This window comes from Chiroxiphia lanceolata, chromosome Z (genome assembly GCF_009829145.1).
Source record: "Chiroxiphia lanceolata isolate bChiLan1 chromosome Z, bChiLan1.pri, whole genome shotgun sequence".
NCBI classification, from domain to species: domain Eukaryota; kingdom Metazoa; phylum Chordata; class Aves; order Passeriformes; family Pipridae; genus Chiroxiphia; species Chiroxiphia lanceolata.
This window is the reverse complement of record NC_045671.1, coordinates 1,285,383-1,305,805: the sequence shown is the minus strand read 5'-3', so window position 1 is coordinate 1,305,805 and position 20,423 is coordinate 1,285,383. Positions and strand designations below refer to the sequence as shown.

General features: G+C 41.2%; 1 protein-coding gene across 4 annotated transcripts in view; it reads right to left on the bottom strand.

The window, feature by feature from the left end:
• DYM (dymeclin) overlaps nucleotides 1–20,423 on the bottom strand; it is a 216,500-nt gene that overhangs the window by 91,754 nt on the left and 104,323 nt on the right. For 3 of the 4 annotated variants that reach the window (XM_032675766.1, XM_032675767.1, XM_032675769.1), the window contains exon 14: nucleotides 10,058–10,222. The exons of the other annotated variant lie outside the window; for it this stretch is intronic. In XM_032675766.1, coding sequence (XP_032531657.1) covers nucleotides 10,058–10,222 — 165 coding nt within the window. The remainder of the gene's footprint in view (nucleotides 1–10,057; nucleotides 10,223–20,423) is intronic. 4 annotated transcript variants of the gene reach the window in all.

The following is a 20,423-nucleotide window of genomic DNA, read 5'->3' as shown; positions in this document are numbered from 1 at the left end:
AGGAGCAATCACTGAATTTTCACCAGCTGGAAGTCAAAAACCCTGCCATACTATTGCTGACAGATCGCTTCCCTTAGAGTTACCTTATTGTATCTCACCCATAAAACTAGACTTTTCTTGCTTATAAAATATTCTGATAAGTAAAATGGAACATAGGTGAGACGTGATGCTGCACCTCATGCACCCAAAAGCATTTGAAGTAACCAAGCGCGTGAGGCAGGAACATTAAGTGGAAACTTTAAAATCTTGTTTTATTAGTTACATGCATTGAACCAGTTTTCATCCAGGCTGACGCCCCAGAAAACTCTTCCAGCATTCAGAAGAAAAGCCAAACGCTAATCACTGTCCTGGAGGTTACACCGGGGCTGCAGCATTAGTCATCTTTGGAAACCAGTTGTGGTTGTTCTTATTTTCCTCTCCCACTGCTTTTTCTGATCTGTGGCTGGTGCAGTGGGAGCATTCTCATCAATGTTTTCTCATAAATTCAGCTTACAAACACGAAAGAACAAAACCACTTAAGAATAGCTCACAGCTCTCACCCCCTACATCCTGCTGTAGAGTGGGGATCCAAAAACTCCTTACACAACTTAAATCAATCCTTCGGAGGATTGGAATAAAAAGCTGACTAATTCCTCCCCCCGCTCCTTTTTTTTTTTTCCACGTCTGAATTTCTTGGTCAAATAGGCCAAAATGTGAGAAGACACGACAGTTCTTGTAGTTGGATGTTCTCAATAGAAGTTGCAAATGAAAAGAACAGAAGAAATCGTTCTTATAGTGTTATTAATTCTGCAAATCTGGAATGGTTTGGGTCATTTAGATCAGCGCGAATGGATCTGGATGCCCATTTTCCATTTTTTAGCAGTTACACCTTCAATAAGCAGGTCAGTAATATTCCCTGTTCCCTCCATTCAGCTCTTTTCCTCCCCGTCCTGTCCCAGCCACACAGGACCCAGAAGCTCGGGGGCTCTGCCTCCGTTGTAATGTGCTTGTGACACCTCCCTGGTGGCACCTGCCTCTTTGATGGAGAATCCCTGATTTAAACTGAGCAGCTGGACAGCTGAGCGACCACCCAGAACTACTCCAGAAGGAGAACCATGAGGACGACACCCCTAATCACTTGTATCGTTAATCAAATATTAAATAAAGAAGATTTTATTTTCCTGCTAAAAGAAACCCAAACAAACCAACTTTTCCATACTTGTGCTAACCAGAGCTGCAGTTAACAGGAGAAGGGAAACTCTCAGGTATTTCCACTGAGCAGTTCTGCCCTGTGACTCCTGTGCAGAATATCTCTGCAGCAGATATCACAACATCTGTTTTGAGACAGTCTGGGCTTACTGAGAAAAAAAACCCTTGGATTTTACTATATAAGGTTTATCTCCCAGACTCATCACTTTTAAACTAACATACCAGCCCCAAATCAGCAGACCACTCAGCCATACATCTTATGCACATCTCACTAATCAAATTACATTTCAAGTGAAAGCCACCTACAAAGCTACAAGTATGTTGTGAGGTTTTCTCTTTCATTTTCAACTGCACTCTTGATTCTTGGGTTTATTGACTAAAAATTACTGCTGCACTAAAATTCCATATATTTTATGAAGTGGGACATTTTGCATCCAACTGTAAAAGCCTAAAACCTTAAAACTCTTTTCTCTTACATTAACAAAACAAATTCCTTGCTGCTTCTGTTCTTCAGAGTCCTTTACCAAAATTTAAAAGTTCATTCATCATCACTGTTCATATGCATGATTTGAATCCCTTAATCACCTACATCCCTGTCTCCAAGAGACACCTGCAAAGGTTTTTGCTCCACTGTTCTTACAGTGTACTTGTGAATCATTTGTTAGTCAAGGTTTGCAAAGTTCTTCAAAATGTTTTAGTACTGAAAGCACTGCCCAGTGCCAGGTAGAACATCGACATCTCTCTCAAGAGATCCATGTATATGGATTAAACATTTAGTTCTCAATTGATATCAAGATGTAGATATCCCTCACCATTTAGAAGGAGTGAAAACGGCATATATTTTGATGCTTCAGGCATTCTGGTTGGAACATCTTAATCAAAATTACCAATTGTGATAATTCTAGCTGCAGTTAGTGCTTTCCACTAGTTCCATCCCAACAAAAGGAGCGCTGGAATCACAGCTACAGTCATGAGAGCTCATGATGAAGAGGGCTTCTGCATAAGCCAAAATGTAGCTTTGGTGAGAATCCATGCTCTAATTCGACAAATGGGAAGACGTTTTGAATCAGTAACATATGTCTGTTATTCTCTTAGGGAATAATTTTCTATATTTAGACAATAATTACACATTTCACGAAGTTGCCTTCCCTAGTCAAAGTTCGTGCAATGCTGTTTGGAAAACCAAAACAGACACCAGTGCATCACCTGGAGGGACAAAGCAAAGGACACCCGCAGGCACTCCATGCTGCCAGTGACAGTCATTTAAGGAAGCTGCTGGAGAGGTGACATCCTGCCCCTGAGGAAAGTCAGCAGATACAACAGAGGGGCTGCACCTCAGCCAGGCTATTTGGTCCCAGCAGAACACCGGCTTAGGTGAGCATAAATCACTTCTCCTTCCAGTTACAAACTATTACACTATGTTCAGTCTGATGTGCACTTTACTAGTGTTCTCCTGAACTCTTCAGGCAGGCTATAGAATTTTCCTCCTTTTAGTCCCAAAACAATAGCTTATTTACATACTTATAAAAGAATAAGGCACCCTCCCCAACGCTGATTAATTGCCAAACATTACGTAGGAACGCAAAACCCCCAGCCTCTGAACATTCTGCTACAATGGAAATGTGTGAAAGTAATTTTGTTCCAACTTGATCTCATGGGAATGTGGGCTCATAAGCATCCAATTAAAAATAATTCTGACCGACCAAGATGTGTTTTAGCTTCACATGCTCATGTGGTAGAACGCATCTAGCTCATGTCTGTGATGAATTTTTACCAGGGTGGGAGAAACAAAGGTTATCACATAGAAAGAATATTGCTCTTGCAGGTTTTCCCTTTAAATTTCGCTTTTTGTGCATGACAATGTAGGGTTTTGGCAATCTGTGCTGTTTTGTACTGTTCGGGTCAGATCACCTGGGGAACCTGAGAAGACAACACTTGCAATGGGAAAATTGCAAATCAAAACGCAGCCTGTTAAAGAAATCTGCAAGGCAAACAAACCAACAAAATCTTGCACGGCAATCTGCCCATAACTTCCATTTTTCATGCCAAAAGAAGCCACTTTGATCAGCTTGTCTGACACAAGCCATAGGAATTCCCTCAGCTACTTCCTCCTTCAAGTCCAATAGCTTTGGCTGGACCTGGACATATCTTTTAGGAAAACTTCCAATCTCATTTAAAAATTCCAATTTTGGGAAATCCAGAGCCTTTGTTAAACTATTCCAGTGACTCATTCACCATGTAAAAAAAAGATGGATCAATCTCAGCTGGGTTTGCTTCAATTTCCAGATACTGGAGTGCATTATATTTTGCAGAGAATCATAGAATGTCCTGAGTTGGAAAGGACCCACAGGGATCATCCAGTCCAGCTCCTGGCCATGCCCAAGATACCCCAACAATCCCACCCTGTCCCTGAGATCACTGTCCAAACACTCCTGGAGCTCTGTCAGCTCTGGTGCTGCACCCATTGCCCCTGGGGAGCCTGTTCAGTGCCCAACCACCCTCTGGGGGAAGAATCTCTTTCTAATATCCAACCTAAACCTCCCCTGATATATCTTAATAAAAAGAGCCCCTTGCTGAAGGATTTACCCTTAAACTTCCAAATAATTTAAGAGTAAACTCATAAAAATGCCACAGAGCACTTCTGAGTTCTTTTGAAGCCAGTCTGGACCTCTCACCTCGTGGCATGACCTACACACATGAAATTCTACCAGCTTTATGAAAATACACCTTGCTTGCATCAAGCTTGGACAGTTACATTTTGATATCAGCAATCTCTCCCCTTCACTGATCACCTTCCTCCCTAAGAACTATCCTTGATACTTTATTTTAAATAGGGCAGGAGTTAATGAACCAAAGCAGTGGGTTTCCACGAGACATGCACACACTTGATAAGCATCCAGTTAAACCGCATTTGAGACTTGCAAGCCAGACAATTCTTCACCCATTGAATACCCACAGCATTGATTTTATATCTCACTGGTTTCTTAATCATTATGCTGTGCAGTACGAAGATAAATAATCTGTAATAGAATTATTTATAAACAATTCAGCTCTGCCAAGTCACTCAATGTTGAGTGTAAAGTGATCCTTCCATAATAAACAACTCCAATCCTTCAATAAAATTATCAGCAGCTGACTAAAAATCACAATCTAAAAGCCATAAAATATTAAATTATGTTCATTCAACAGATCTCTGACCATTTTTTTTAATTCTCTTTATTTTCCCCCAAAGGAAAATCTTGTTCCACATCATCACAGCAGCCAAAGAAAAAGCCTCATCTCCTGACCTGTGCTCCCAGCTCAGGAACTCAGAAACTGAGTTTCCATAAAAATTTGCAGGCTGCTCTACAGAAATCTCAGCATATGGGTATTTACAAACCAGCCTGCATCCTTGAAGAAATACTAATGCAGCTTGATTGTCTCTTTTTTCTCCCCTTGTCAATTTTCACTTATTCTTACTTCCACTTACTTCTTAAGTGACCTAATTAAATTCTGTCAGCTGTTCTATGGTCTACCTAAGACTGAACTTTAAAATACACGTTCCATAACCACTGAAATCAATGACTATTACAACAACTCACAGCACTGGGTTGGCATTGAAAATAAAACGTAAAACTGTGAATATTAAACCCAGTCAGGAAGAGACCACCTTTGAGTCTTTAGGTTAAGCACCAGTAAGGGCAGCAGCCGGAATTTGTCGGTGGCACAGGTTATCCCAATAAGTCAAGTAAATCTGCTCATTGTCAAAAAACTGTACAATGTCCAACTCTGACATTAAAGGGTGCAGGAATGACGCCATATGTCTCAAAAACAAGAAAAATTTCACATATCACTCTGTGATAATGCAATGATACTGCAATCCCTGACTGGGTACCAATCCTCTTCCCATCAGCCTTCCGGCTTGGCAGGATGCTGAGCAGAGATCACTGAATACTGCTTGTGGGGTTAAAAACACCCACAGGTCATTTGTCAGACGTCAGTTTTGGAGGCAAAGTGCAGAATCTTACTAAAATACTCCGCAGAAAAAATGTTTTTAGTCAGCACAGTCAAAAAGAGAAACAAGTCTGTTTATTCCTTAAAAGCGTTGAAATCTACCAAGGTTTTTAGATCTTTTTATCAGAGAAATATTGGGGGGGGGGGAAATATTTTAAACTAAGTTGTCTGACATTCCAAAACTAGTTTTTTTAGTAATAGATGAAGTGAAGCCGTTTCTTGCCTGTGACAGATCCAGATTCTGCCATTTTCATTATTCTACTTCTTTTCCTGTGACGTAAGTGGAGCTATTCATAAAACTTCTGACAGGTTAAGCTCACAACGAAGTAAGGATCAGTATTTTTCCCATCCCTGGAAGTGTTCCAGACCAGGCTGGATCGGGCTTGGAGCAACCTGGTCTAGTGGAAGGTGTCCCTGCCCATGGCAGGGGGTGGAACTGGATGAGCTCTAAGGTCCTTTCCAATCCAAACAATTTGATGACTCTAAGCCAGGCTGATGTACTGACTATTTCACTTGCACTAACTCAGATTTTTATACTAACTGCCTAAAAACTGAATGTAAACAAACACTCAAGATGAGCTACAGAATCAGAGAAAAAGAATTCACTTTTGTCAAAACCCATTTGAAAGAATATTAATTGATGTACATCTCCATTTCCACTAATTCACACAAAAATCATTTAAGTTTCAATAATAAATGTATTTGCCTTACATTTTTCCCCACCTTTCCTTCACAGACTAAAGTCAAAGAAAACACGTCAGAATTGCAAATGTTTTATCTGTTTTTGAGGAGGATACCCTGACACCTCTCCTGTTTGTACTCAAGGACAGGCCAGTAACCCACACGAGGACAAAGGACTGGGATCCAGGCCCTCCCTATGCCCCAGCACAGCTCACACTCCAAGGAAAAAGGAGCTGGCAGCTGGAGAATGAGTTCAAGCTGGCTTTAAGCAGCACTTCAGCATCACTTTGCAGCACCAGAACCATTTCTAGCAATTAGCAGTATTTCTTAGAGCTAACCTCCAAGGCCCTGATCCCACAAAGGCTGCACATTCTTAAATTAGTGTAATTGCATAATTCTCTTGACTCTGATGGCATTGGAGGAGGATGGCTGCAAAGCTTATCCTCTGTACACTTGAGACAATATGCCAGAACATTTCTGAAAGGGAGTATTAAAATCTTATTAGATACATTTTGCTGTTTAAACAAACCTAGCATTAAGCAATAAAAGATATGCAAAATAGGTAAACTGTGTGCCAAGTTGACATTGTATTTGTTGGTCTTTTTTCTCTGGGGAAAAAAAAACCAACTTAATTCAAATTAGTCCATAATAATTTTTACCTCTACTACATTAAGAATATGTTTACTCAATTTACAAGGCTCAGCAAAACCATATTTCCTTTCACACACAATGTCAAGCTTGCTATGAAAATAAAACTGTCCTTAATTTGTTCAGCGTCCCAGAACTAATCATTTCTTGTCAGCTGCCTCTCTACTAGTACATGCACTAAGACAGTTCATCTTCAAAAGCAATTTTCCTGAGCTTGACTGCAAGCCAAAGAGTTTTAAAACAAAAAGGGAACACACACGAGCATTAAAACATCACACGATGAACATGCAATGCAAAGGGAAACCACAACGGTAAGAGGGGGAGAACATATTTCACATGACAAAGCACAGTTATTGCAGTAATCAATATATAGCACAGCCCCAGCAGAATTATTACCCTTTTGAAATGACAGATTACAATCCCAGGCTCACTATTTGTGCAACCTAATGCAGTGCATAATAAAACAGGTATTGTATCTCCTATGATTGCAGAATTTGGAAAAGAAATCGAAGCGACACTGGTACTAAATCCCAGTTAAAGTTGCCTGGAGAATTGGTGTTGTGGGCCTACTCCCCATGGGATAGCAAAACATGTACTATTTTCCTTTCCCTATCCCCCACTTTACCCATAGCTGTTCAGGAAGTGTGGGATGTGGTGTGCCTATGGCTGCGACACATCACCGCCACTATCTTACACACATCCACAGAAGCTTGAAAAACTTAGAATAACAGATTGGTTTAGGCTGGAAGGAGCCTTAAAGCTCATCCAGTTCCACACTCTGCCATGGGTAGGGACACCTTCCACTAGCCCAGGTTGCTCCAAGTCCCATCCAACCTGGACTTCAACACTTCCAGGGATCCAGAAGCAGACACAGCTTCTCTGGGAAACTGTGCCAGGGCCTCACCACCCTCACAGACAACAATTCCTGCCCAATATCCCATCTAACCCTCCCCTCTAGCAGCAAGAAGCCATTCCCCCTCATCCTGACCCTCCATCCCTTGTCCCAAGTCCCTTTCCAGCTCTCTTGGAGCCCCTTTAGGCACTGGAAGATGCTCTCAGCTCTCCCTGGATCCTTCTCTTCTCCAGCTGAACCCCCCCAGCTCTCCCAGCCTGGCTCCAGAGCAGAGGGGCTCCAGCCCTTGGAGCATCTCTGTGGCCTCCTCTGAACTCTCTCCAGCAGCTCCACGTCCCTGTGCTGTTGTTCCCCAGGGCTGGAGGCAGCTCTGCAGGTGGAGTCTCAGCAGAGGGGGCAGAGTCCTCCCCTTCCCTGCTGCCCACGTTGCTTTTGAATATGTTTCATTCAAAAATAAATATATTTGCACACAAAATGATTCAAAATAGTAATAAAAACCTTAATTCTATGGGATGTACAAAGACAGGCAACACCATCTGGGGGTATCAGTTAATTATCCTCTCCCTTTAGTAATTTATAAATTCCATCTCTTCTCTAACCAGGCTGTTCAGTATGTAATACAGAAGGGGTGCATGGATTCATACAAAAAACTTTTGGCAACTCAGTTATGCTGCTGCATTTGATGCTGCTTACAGACCCAGGCAGGTAGGTTTCCTGAGAATCCACTTTTCTAATCATACAGTACCAGAACAACAGAGATTTAGCCATTAAAAGCTGCTACCTCTATATTTCTCCAGCAGCAATTTCTATTCCAAATCCTCTATTCTCCTCCTGCCTCAGAAAAGGACACCCTGCAATGAAAACCTGTGATTTTACAATCTCCCAGACTGATGTATTCTAATGTACCTCAACTGATGCATAAGTCCCATTTCTGAAAGTGATATCAGTAAACTATTTCTCCATCAGTTTCAGTTCGGGGAATAACTAGATGAACTTTTCGCTCTAAAAAATTCACAAGCCTGTTACGTGAGAGAGCATGTAGTGCTATCAGTTCTTATTTTCACACATAAAACACCTGAAAGATGCAATATCCATGGAACAGCACTTAGTCTCCCAAGGACGATTCTGTCATCTTAACCTTGTAGTGTTGCCACTGTACAGAATTACCAAAATTTCACGGAAACAAGCTGGGAGAATTATGCTATTTCTTTTATGTTTTCAGGACATCATTCCTACATGTAAAACAGTACATCTTAAACGAGATTCTGCCGTGGAGTCCCCTCGTTATTAGTATTCATTTTTAAATAAGCCTTTGAAATCTTAGGCTTTTGACTACTTTAATACCATATTCCTGCTCCAAATTAATCCGGAGAATGCCCCTGGGACAGCTAGATTTTCATCTCCTGTTGAGATCCTTCAGTGTAACTCTCCATCATTATGTACTACTATAAAATTTTTTCTTCTGTACAAAAAAGAGCTATTTCAGCTTGCATGCTGTATTTTCTTCCCTTGACAATCAAGCTGGTTTTACTTATGTTTACTGTGTGGTCTCTTGCTATTGTACGCTGGCTTAGCTGGGAAGCTGCATTTCCACCCTGGATGCTTTCCATGTTCTGATCAATTTTGTCACGCAATTTTTTCCTTGTTTTCCTAAAGCTTCTAGGATCTTGGTTAACGTATTCAATTATCCGCAGCATCAACAGTGAAATGGTAAAACTTAAATTTTTACTTGGAGTAAACAGCTTAGAGAAATCTTTTGGTATTTCAAGCAGAACTTATTTTTAAACTCACCCCCTTTACAGTTTCTTTATAGTTTTTGTAGAACACCTATAATTCTACACCATGAACAAGGATTACATATTGTCATTTTCAGCTGATGGATTCTCATAATTCTTATTCCATACAATCAAAACTGATCAGCCATATCAAAAAAGACACATCTTTCTTAACTGTCAGTCTCTTCTCCCAAATAACTAGTGACAGAACAAGAAGAAATGGACTCAAGTTGTCCCAGGGGAGGTTTAGGTTCTATACCAGAAAAAATTTCTTCACTGTGTTGTCCATCCCTGGTACAGCTGCCCAGGGCAGTGGTGGAGTCCCTGTCCCTAGGGGGATTTAAAAGCTGTGTGGATGTGGCACTTGGGTAGTGCTGGGGAATGGTTGGACTTGATGATCTTGGAAGGCTTCTCCAACATAAATGATCCTATGATTAACTGTCATGAAAATTTACTGAACTTGAGGGAAAAGCTCAATGATTTCCATTCTTGAAAAGCAATTTATATAGACAATATTACCAAAACAGTGGGTGTCAAGGAAGTGTTAGACACTTACATGTAAGACAACTTATATCTCTGCACTAATTCCAAACACACTATGCAACTGTATGAAAGGTTTGTGAATTACAGCTCATGATTCTTATGTCATAGCTTTGGAAAAGGACTAAAATACTTCAACATAAAAAGCATTTAAAACTTCCAAAGGTCACAGAATTTGTATTCTGAAGTTAAAAAGACAAAACCAAACCATTACTAGACTCCCATTTCTACCACACTTTTTAGGATACACATCAAGGATGCCATCAAGACACAAACCATCCCCTTAGAAATTAAAATTATTCATCAGTTAACTGAAAACATGCACAGATCAGGCACAGAGCATGCAGCATGCAGTAAATGGAGAGCAGAGGTTAATAACCTGGAAGCATAGGATCTGAGAATGTGAGAACAAGTTAAAGACAAGAGTTCCTCTCCATTGTCACTGAGGGTCGAGAAGCAATGCTGCAGCGTAGAGCAGTGGGAGTGGGGGAAATACAGTTTGTCCAAGACATACACATATCTCCGCAAGTGGCGGCAGGTATAACTGAAAGACAAGGGCAGAGGGAGACAAAACAGAAAAAAGAGGTATTTTCCTTTAAGAAAGCTAAGTCATGGTTTAACATCCTTGGTTTTTGTGCCAAGAGTCAATGGAAGATGCCAAGAAAGCAATGGGGCGGTTTGACATAAAACAGTTTTGAGAGACGGAGGGATCCGTTCGCCTGCGCCCACACGCTGGTTCTGTCACTACTGCAAGGGGAACCTGCCAGGTCTCAGGCACTGGAGACACAAGAATTTGGGCCTTTTTTGGGTGTGTTCCCCTCTTTTTTTTTTTTTTTTTTTTTTTTTTTGGAGACGATACTATCTTAAGAAAAGTCTTATGCCTCTCTGCACCTGCCCTAAAATTGTAAGTGCAGAGGACTGGCCCTGGTTTACAAAGTTTACTTTTTTAAAAAATCTGAGAGTATTCACAATATTTAACTTATTTTCATGAAAACTGACACCTGACTCGAGGGAAAAAGTTCCCACAGAATTATGGATCACTGTGAACTGGCCTTGCAGCCTGGGATTCCAGTGGTAAACCACTCACTCCTGTATTTAATTCTAGTTCCTCAAACACGGTGCTTTATCATAATCGAGTTACACAATTAAGACCTGGTCAGCTTTTCCACGAAAAACTACAATCACTTCCATGAAGTAACTATAGAGCAAGCAACAGAACATTTAATATTCACATTAAGCAACTCTGAATGCTCTTGAATAATAGATATATAACCTATGCCTATGTACAGGATATCCTCCCACTCATAATGGAAAGGAAAATAAATTCATTAGAGCAGTTCACCTGCAACAAACTGCATCACTGGTAAACTCTGAAGCACATACAAAATAAAACCTCGACCATCTTCTGTTATAGGGTTTGCACAGAAAATGCTTCACTGCATAATGGTGCTCAGCCCAGAGCATGGCAAGTGTGATGATGTGACGTGATGATGTGACTCAGTGATCTTAAAGCTGGACCTGGTAATCCTGGAAGTCCTTTCCAACCTAAATGATTCCATGATTCTAAGTCCTCCAGCAAGCCTTAACTAGCCTAATGTATCGTGAGATAAAAAAGTCAGTTCATGATGGTTCTACCAAGCTATCCCCACTGGAACCTGGTATCTCTCCAGGAGAAACGTACCCCTGGAGTGCTAAACTGGAAAAGCTTCCAGTGAAGATTTACAAAATTAAATCTCCTTTGCTGACTTTGGCAAGAATCAACAGACACATGAACTCTAGGCTACAACACCCCCACCAAATCAAAAAACCTCATCATTTTATGGCTTCATAGGTGAAAACTTGGCCAGGGGGTTTCGTACCCAAACACTCGCGTTTGGTACCTCTCTACAATACCTGTTGGACAAAGTCAAGTGTGGCTAAAGCACTGTTTCTAGAGACAAAATTATTTGTGTACCTTGGGCAAAGAACAGGACAGAGAAGAGTGACACCAGCAGCTGACCCCTGGGTATAACCAGTGGGGCTCTAAGTCCAAGACTTTATCAAACCCAACAGCTCCCATTGCTTTGCTTTAAACAACATTTGCAACCCAGTTAAATCAGTCACCTACCTTTGCTCTGGAAGTTGAGAAACACACAGTCCCTTTCGGCACTTCATTTGCAGATATAATTTTCAGGAAGGGAAGTAGCTGCAAGGAGGCAATATCCTAAGCTTTCACGCCTTTTTTTTTTCCTGACCACAGCATGTTTTGAGCAACATGGGCTGTTCCCTTTGCTCCACAGGCCAGGAATGGAGAAGATAAAGAATTTACAGGATCCCATACTGAAGAAAACCCTCAACCCACAGGCCTGCCCTTCCAGATACGCACAGAGGCCACAGACCTTTTTTTCTAAACCAAATTAAAGAGTATATTTTAGAATGACAATGTTTAGAAGATCTAAATGCTTGTAAGTCCACTGTTCCCATTTAGTATATTTTACCAGTCTTGTTACCAGAACGCTGTACCTTATGTCAAGCCTCTATAGGTCTCACTCCGGCCATTCAATTTGGTTAGACTAGTCAAGAAATTGAAAGGACCTTCAGCTGTAGAATCACAGAATTGTTTGGGTTGGAAAGGATCTTCAAGACCATCTACTTCCACCCCACTGCGATGGGCAGGGACACCTTCCACTAGACATGGTTGCTTCAAGCCCCATCCAACTTGGCCTTGGACACTTCCAGGTGATCCAGGGGCAGCCAGGGACAGCTTCTCTGGGAAACCTGTGCCAGGGCCTCACCACCCTCACAGACACTGATTCCTTCCCAATATCCCATCTAACCCTGCCCTCTGACAGTGGGAAGCCATTCCCCCTTGTCCTGTCCCTCCATCCCTTGTCTCAAGACCCTCTCCAGCTCTCCTGGAGCCCCTTCAGGCACTGGAAGGGGCTCTCAGGTCTCCCTGGAGCCTTCTCTTCTCCAGGTGAACCCCCCCAGCTCTCCCAGCCTGGCTCCATAAGGGAAGTGATATCACTTTATCTTTGACTCCTGCCAACATTCTCCATGGACAGGAACAACAAGACACTCAGTCACAACCATCACATTTAGGCTTAACTGATCAACTGGATGAGACCATAGCATGTGGTAACGAAGAGAAGAAATTTATTAGGCTGTTCCCATTTTCAAAGCTGAACTTGTTTATTGAAAAGTCTGATTTTAAACCCATACCAAGAGCAATGCAATCCCACAAACCTGTGGTTTTTTAACAGTCTCTTTAGTCACCAGAGTTTGCATCACATTGAAGATTAAGCTTCTCCATCATTAAATCCTCCAAGGTAAACCTGAATAAAATCAAGGCTTAGTTCCTTTAAGAGCATGTACATTAAGAAAAGTTGACACTGAATTTTCACTGACTAATCATGTGTTTGAAACCAGCTTACTTGATCCACCAGAAATCAGATGTCCAGCTACAGCTACAGTTACATGTTACTGACATTTTTGTTTTCTTTATGTTCCATGGGGCACATTTCTTCTACTTTGTAGCAAAAGGCAATCTTCAACTACAATATAGTACTGAGACAATTTGAAAAAGCACTACTGCAGAAAATAAAGGCCATCATATTTGATTTATGGTGTTTGTGTGTATGTGTATTATTCACGTATTCTGTTTACTTTGAGGGCAAAACTGTAGCTTACACTGTACTAAAATCCCACTCCAAATGATTGTAATCCCCTCTTATAAAGAGCCATCTGATCGATATTTTGAATTCTGATAACACAGTAGGACAGTGCCAACTTCTAATAGCTAAAAAGTAAAGTGTCCTATAACATAACTATATGTTTATGAATATGTATATGAACATGTTTCCTTTCCTGATCCTGGCACTGTCTAATCTTGCCCAGTAGCTGGTGTAAGTTGAGTAGGCAGGGAAGAAGCTGCATTATTGGCTGGCAAATAAGATCCAAAAAAAAAAAAACCCCTCAAAAATCCCGATAGGAAAAAAAGAAAGGAGAAAACCTCCCAAACTAACCACAACAGTCAGCTATATCGACCTTCCAGAAAAATGAAAAAAAAAAAAAAAAAAAAAAGGTGAATTTGTTCAAGTGGATAATTGCTCCTGCTTGTAACTCTCTCCAGCTTCTGGAGCTGTCCTTCCCTCTTCTACCCTGCAAGGACAGCCTGTTCTCATCAATATTCTGAGAGGTGAACACCTTCGTCTGACTGCTGTGAGAATACTCTCACCTGCTTATCCCAATCTCCTCCAATCTTGGAGGCTCTGGTCCTCCTTGAGAGCTTTTTAGATTTGTCTGAACCAGCAGCAGTTAAAATGAAGGCTTGAGACCCTCCCTGCACACACTCTTCACTGCCTGACACCCAGGCACATGTAGGGGAAACGTGATTTTTATATACATATAAAAATTAACCCAATACATCTATATTTATTTGTAATTTCATGCAGGTTTGATGAAAAGTTTTCTTTCCACAGAGTTTGGCCAACCCCAATCAATAACGATATTCTGATGACAGCAGTTAAACAAGGACATCAAAGACACACTTCAAAATCAATGGGAGTGTCATGTGGACAGCTAGAGGGAAGGTGGAGGTTCCCATGTGAATAGAAGAGAGTATTTCCAGTAGGAAGGGACTTATAATGACTATCTAGTCCAACTGCCTGACCAATTCAGGGCTGACCAAGTTAAAGCATGTTACAGCAGTGGCACACGTTTCCCGGAGAAGCTGTGGCTGCCCCTGGATCCCTGGAAGTGTTGAAAGCCAGGCTGGATGGGGCTTGGAGCAGCCTGGTCTGGTGGAAGGTGTCCCTGCCCATGGCAGGGGGTGGAATGAGATGGGCTTTAAGATCTCTTCGAAACCAAGCCATTCTATGGTTCTGTGACTGATGACCTCTCTAAGAAGTCTGTTCCAGGGTTTGACCACTCTCCTGGTAAAGAAATGCCTCCTAATGTCCAGCCTGAACCACCCCTGTTCAGTTTTGAACCATTCTCACACATCCTGTAAGTAGATCCTGAGGAAGCTGCAGGGAGTAAGTCATCCCTCAGCCTCTTCCACTCCAAATTAGAGAAGCTTAGGCTCCTCAGCCCCTCCTCACAGGACATGCCTCCCAGCCTTTCCTCCAGTTTTGTTGCCGCCCTCTGGATGCACCCAAGGGCCTTCACATCCTTCTCAAATGGTGTGTCCAGAACCGCACACGGTGCCCGAGGTGAGACAGCACCAACGCTGAATAAACTGGGACAATCCCCTCCCTTGGCCCATTGGTTTTGCTGTGTTTGGTATGCCCCAGGATGTGGTTTTCCCCCTGGGCTGTCTTGGGTTCCCGCAGCTTTACTGAGCCTCCCTGATCATCTGAATGCCCTCCAAGGATCATGTGTGAAACACACAGATTATCAAAATCAGCAAACAAATGGGACTTTCCTGAAGACTCTTCCAAACCTGCTGTTTCTCTGAAAAAAACTCAACATCCTAAATGGCCACTGCAATTGTTTTGGTTTAGGTGATCATATCACTTCCAATTTTTAACTCAAACTCAAAATTAATTCAAGAAGTGTACACAAGACTACAGCCACAGACTAAACACCTAGCAAAAACAAGAGTTTGAAAATAAGAAGTGCTGAAATTCATGATATGTTTACATTTATTTTTTCATCCAAAATTTAAGACTTGAACAAGACAACAGCACTAAGCAAAACATTCAAAGCCATTTACATCCTTATTTGTTTAAACTAGAGATCTGATATTTTCTCTAGTGAAGTCAACTGCAATTTTAAAATAAATACATCAAAGGCAAAAATGTCAACAGCACCAAGCCAACATCTTAACAACACAGAAATGAAGCAAATTGGGCAGGGTATAGAAAAATGGTATAAAACCAGTATTCACTAACCCCTCTATAAATACAACCTAGGCTGAAACATCATATACAGAATTCAAAAGAAAAATTCCCAGTGCTAATGTTTAAGTAATTGTAATTCATAATCTTCCCCTTGGCGCATGCCAGATTTTATGAGGGCTATAAATCTTTAACGTTATTGAGAAAAAGAAAGGTCCTGAAGACATACATGCCATGTGTATTAGCTCAGAGAAACTAGATTAATCTGCAGCAATAAAAAAAAAAAAAAAAAAAAAAAGCCAATTCTGCTAAGCCTGATTAAATATTTAGGTCATATTGTTTCTGCGGCAGCATTTGAAAAATGCACAGCAAATAACATCTTCGGCAGAGTCTGAAGACTCAATCACTGTATTTTCAAAAGGTAGCTATGTTACAACATGACTCTATGGGAAAGCCAATATGAAAGTCTTTAAAAGAAAAATAAATGAAAGTATAAGCTAATTAAACTAGTATGCTCTAGTCCCCACACCGAACTATCTCTGTACACGTGGGCAGAATGTCATGACGCGCGATGAACATTCCGCTATTGTTCATGTTTGATAACCTGTGCTCTAGGAAGTCCTATTAGTCACTGCTCTTCTGTTCCCAAAGACAAAGCCAACTGAAACACATTCTGTACTAAAATACTACGCAGATGATAACAACAACTTATTAGATCATCCACTCCATGAGAACTGCTGATTTATTTGCTGCCTAAAATATCACCTATTGATGTTATTTCATATGGTATAAACAGCTGAAAGGCAAACCATCTACCTGCCTATCTCTAAGGCCAGTCTGGGTGGGGTTTGGAGCAACCAGGTCTCGTGGAAGGTGTCCCTGCCCATGGTAGGGGGCTGGAACAAGATGATTTTTAAGATCCCTTCCAACCCAAACCATTCCAGGATTCTGTGATTCTTGCTAACAGCAAAATACATCATAGACATCACGTAAAATTAGAATTTTGGATTACACTTTTCATATTTGTTTATTATACTGCCACTGAGGATGTGATGAACTGTGGTACTGATGAACCACAGCAGAAATACTACTGTGTATTTGGTTTTCAGTGCCAAGACTGCTATTAAAGATTGACGTGCTGTGTTCACAGAAAGGTGGTTTGGGTTTCTTTGGGATGAGTTTCTGCCACTGTGGTGTTAGAATAGTTAAGCTTCTTAAAAAATTCCTCATTTTTCATTCAGTTTTCTTAAAAATTATTATTCTTATCTTAGAGTCATAATTACAACGAAAGAGACCTTAGGAGGTTTGTAGCCCAACCTCCTGCTCAAAGCAGGGTTAAAACTGAATCCACACCTGAGCAGGGGTTTATCCAGTGGGGCAGACTCTACAACTTCTCTGTGCTATTGTGCCAATACTTTCTTGACCATGAAAAATTGCCTTCTTCCCCCAGCCTGGAACCTCCTGACCATTCTCTCTCATCTTTCTGTCACAGACTTCCATATAAAGAAGCTGGCACCCTCTCCTCAGTAACCTTCTCCTAGACTTGGGAATGCTGCTCACTCCTTCTCCGACCCTCCTTGCCCTCAAGCCTTTTCTCCTGCAGGCTAAACAAGGCTGGTTCTCTCAGACCACTTTCCTACACCAGCACCCAACCACCACAGAGCCCTCCACTGAACTTGCTCCAGGCTGGGCAACCCCTCTCCTGTGTCTAGGGGCCCAAAACCTGGGTGGAAGATGTGGTTTTCCCGACATCTTCCAGTGCTCTTGCATTGTCATGAGTCAGCTTCCATGGGGCTCCCAGGTGCTTTTCACCAGGTCCCATGGATATGGATGTGTCAGTTCTCCAGTAATCCCTGATTTGATCCTTTTCCACTGCTGGCACTTTCCTTCTGCCTCGACCCCCACCTAACTTCCTCATCTAAGCAACATTCTCATAGCTTTCTAAAAATACTTCATCCCTGCAGGCCTTCTTTTCAGATACAAGCATCCCTCAATTTATATCTTATAGCATAGAGTGATGACAGGATTGTAAATTACATTATTGCAAAACAGCAGTTTGGGGGTGAGGGGTCATTATAGGGTTAAAGGTGCCATAACAACACAGAAAAGGATGAAAATTATTTAAATACTTAAGAAGCGATTATTTGTGATAATGTGTCACAGACATAAGTTCCCATGCCCTGAAGCAGCACTCTGTCACAGTACTGGCCAAATGCACAAAACAGGCTTATAAGGGGAGAATTATCTCTATGTATGAAAGTATTTATAGGAGGGCAAGGAAATGAAAACCAAACAAGTTCTGGAGATGTCTGATAGACTGAAAACAAAAGGAGAAATATATGAGATTCTTCTATAGAAAGGCCAAATTACTTCTGTACAGATGAAGTTCCATCAAAAAGAACAAAAGGATTTGTATATTAAAAGCAGACACAAGCAACTGATGACCCGTAAGCAAAAAAAGATATGAAAGAGCTTGGAGGAAATGTCTATTCAGTTCTGATGTTTCAGACAAAGGGCGAAGGCTTTAATCACCCAGATGCACTGGTTACTTGGAAGGCACATATCCCTGGCAGCTTAAGAGATGCTACTATGGGAATGTTGTTTTGGAAACCTCCTGCGCTTTTATCCCTTGGCTAGACACTTGTGATAATTCACAGGCTCTGCACGGGATTACAGGGATGCTACGACACCCTCATTAAAGGGGACATTTGCATCTCCCTCATTAAAGGGGACATTTGCATCTCCGTCTGCCTGGGCCTGGAAAATCCTCCCTCGGGAGTCGGGAGCACTGCAAGAGAGGGCACCACGTCAGCCTCTGCCCTGCTCCCCAGCAGGGTTCACCCACCTCAGCCCCTGCAAACTGGGGTTCTTGGAGAAACACCCACTTGCAGACCGAGCACACAAATAATGAGTTACAGAAGCATGTCTCTACACAACTTCACAGCAAATTTATCTATTCACTGCAGAACTAAGTGTATTTACTTTCCCTAAAAGCCTGTTCTTTCCTTAACTTGCTGAAGGCCATTTCCATTAAAAAGGTTGAGTCATTCAATGGTTATAAAGTTGTTAAATCCTGATTCTCCTGTACCTATAGTTTCACCCTCCATTTACACGTGTCAGATGATTCAAAGTGCAATATTCTCCTTGCAAACTACAGTGAGAGTACAATGTGGTGGTAAATACCTTGGTTTGAGTACTTAAGAGCCTTAGAAATTTCATAAACTGTTATTTTGTATTCCTAAAATCCATTAGAAAGCCTGTTTGAAAATCCTCACTGAAGTGTGAGGTCTGAACTAACCGAAAATTTCCACGTGTGGTGGAAAGTTTTCAGGAGCAATTTGGAGGGCACAGACACAGGTTAGTTGAATGTTAAACTGATCTGCTCCTCTCCCTGCAGGCACTCTTACCTATTCTGGCTTCACACACTAGACATTTATAATGACATCAGTTAAAATGTGAAATAAGCAGCAGCCAGACAAGGAAAAGGAAAGAAAATATTTATAATCAATCCTATATTTTTTGCTATATTTTTGTTTCATTCTGATGTTTACTTAGAGCCATAACACTATTTCAGTTTGTCAGATAAATCTCTGTAAGTTCATTAGTCACTTATTTCTTTAGATTCCCAGTGAACTGTTTTTTCCAAAGAGAAAATTTCTAAAAAGGAAAGAGTACATGCTGTATCTGAATAAACCATTAATGAGCCAAATACCCTGCAACTGAGGATAAACGACAGGTTCAAGCAAGTCATTATCCTGAATCACCTCTACTTCTGTTAAGGAACACTGTCCCATAAATATGCACCATTCAAAACAAACTAAGACAAGACTGCAGTTTCTAGGATTCTAGACAAGACTGCAGTTTCTAGGATTCTACGGGAATGGCAAATAATAGTTTCTAAAAGACTAATAGAAATCCCTTGGTTTTTTAAATCTCAGAAAAATCTTCTGCAGGATTCATTACTAGTAATTCGAACAGACATTTTATAATACAAAAGCTGTAAGTATCACATCCAGATGATCTTTAAGGTCTCTTCCAACCCAAAGCACTCTACGATCCTCGCTGTACACTGGACACGCAAAACCCAAATAATATAGCTGGGTACAACCCAGTAAACATTTTAGTGGCTTTAACCCTTTTTCCAGGGCATCTAAAAGAAATCAAAATTGTACTAGCAGGACTGGAATAATGTTCCCGGCTTCTCATTTTTGCTTCCTTGAGCTGTTAAAAGTGCAGGAAACTTAAGTGATGCAACTCAGAACAACCTCAGTCTCTGCAAATTCATCTGTAAAACAACACTGGAAGTGTATCAGAAAAATAGTAATTTCTCTCAGTAATTTCCTCAGATATTTCTTCCTCTTCCTCAGAAGAGATTCACAAGATCAACAGTTTTAAGGTTCCACCGAAGAAGAAAAGTTTAATTCCCCAATTTGAAGACTACTATCAAATCATAGTGTTTCCAAAGAGCTTATGTGGCACAGTAACTATGAATGGGCCGTTCACAATAATTAAAGATGGCACTATGGGGGCCTTTTCCCTCAGAACTCCAGCTCTCTGTGACATGTGTGATGGTCTAGATCCTGTGAAATAGGGATCAAGATTCAACAAACCTCAGTTCCACGCTGATTTGCAACACGTTCATGTAATCTCACATCCTGCCAAGCAATGGCTTGCAGTTTGTAAGACACTGAAGTGCCATGTGATTTTCTGGATGGCAGAAGACAAATGAGTTGTATCAGTGCCTTGCCCCCCCCCAAAAAAAATGACAAAATTAGAAAATTATCCCACTGGATGTGGCCCACAAGTCAGCAGAGACACAAAAAGTGGTTGAGGGAAGAGCAGACTACCTTGTCCAAAGGTGAGCTCTCAGACTGGTGCATATTTAGGTACTAAATTCCTTTTTAAGCCAGGTCAGCAATCAACAAA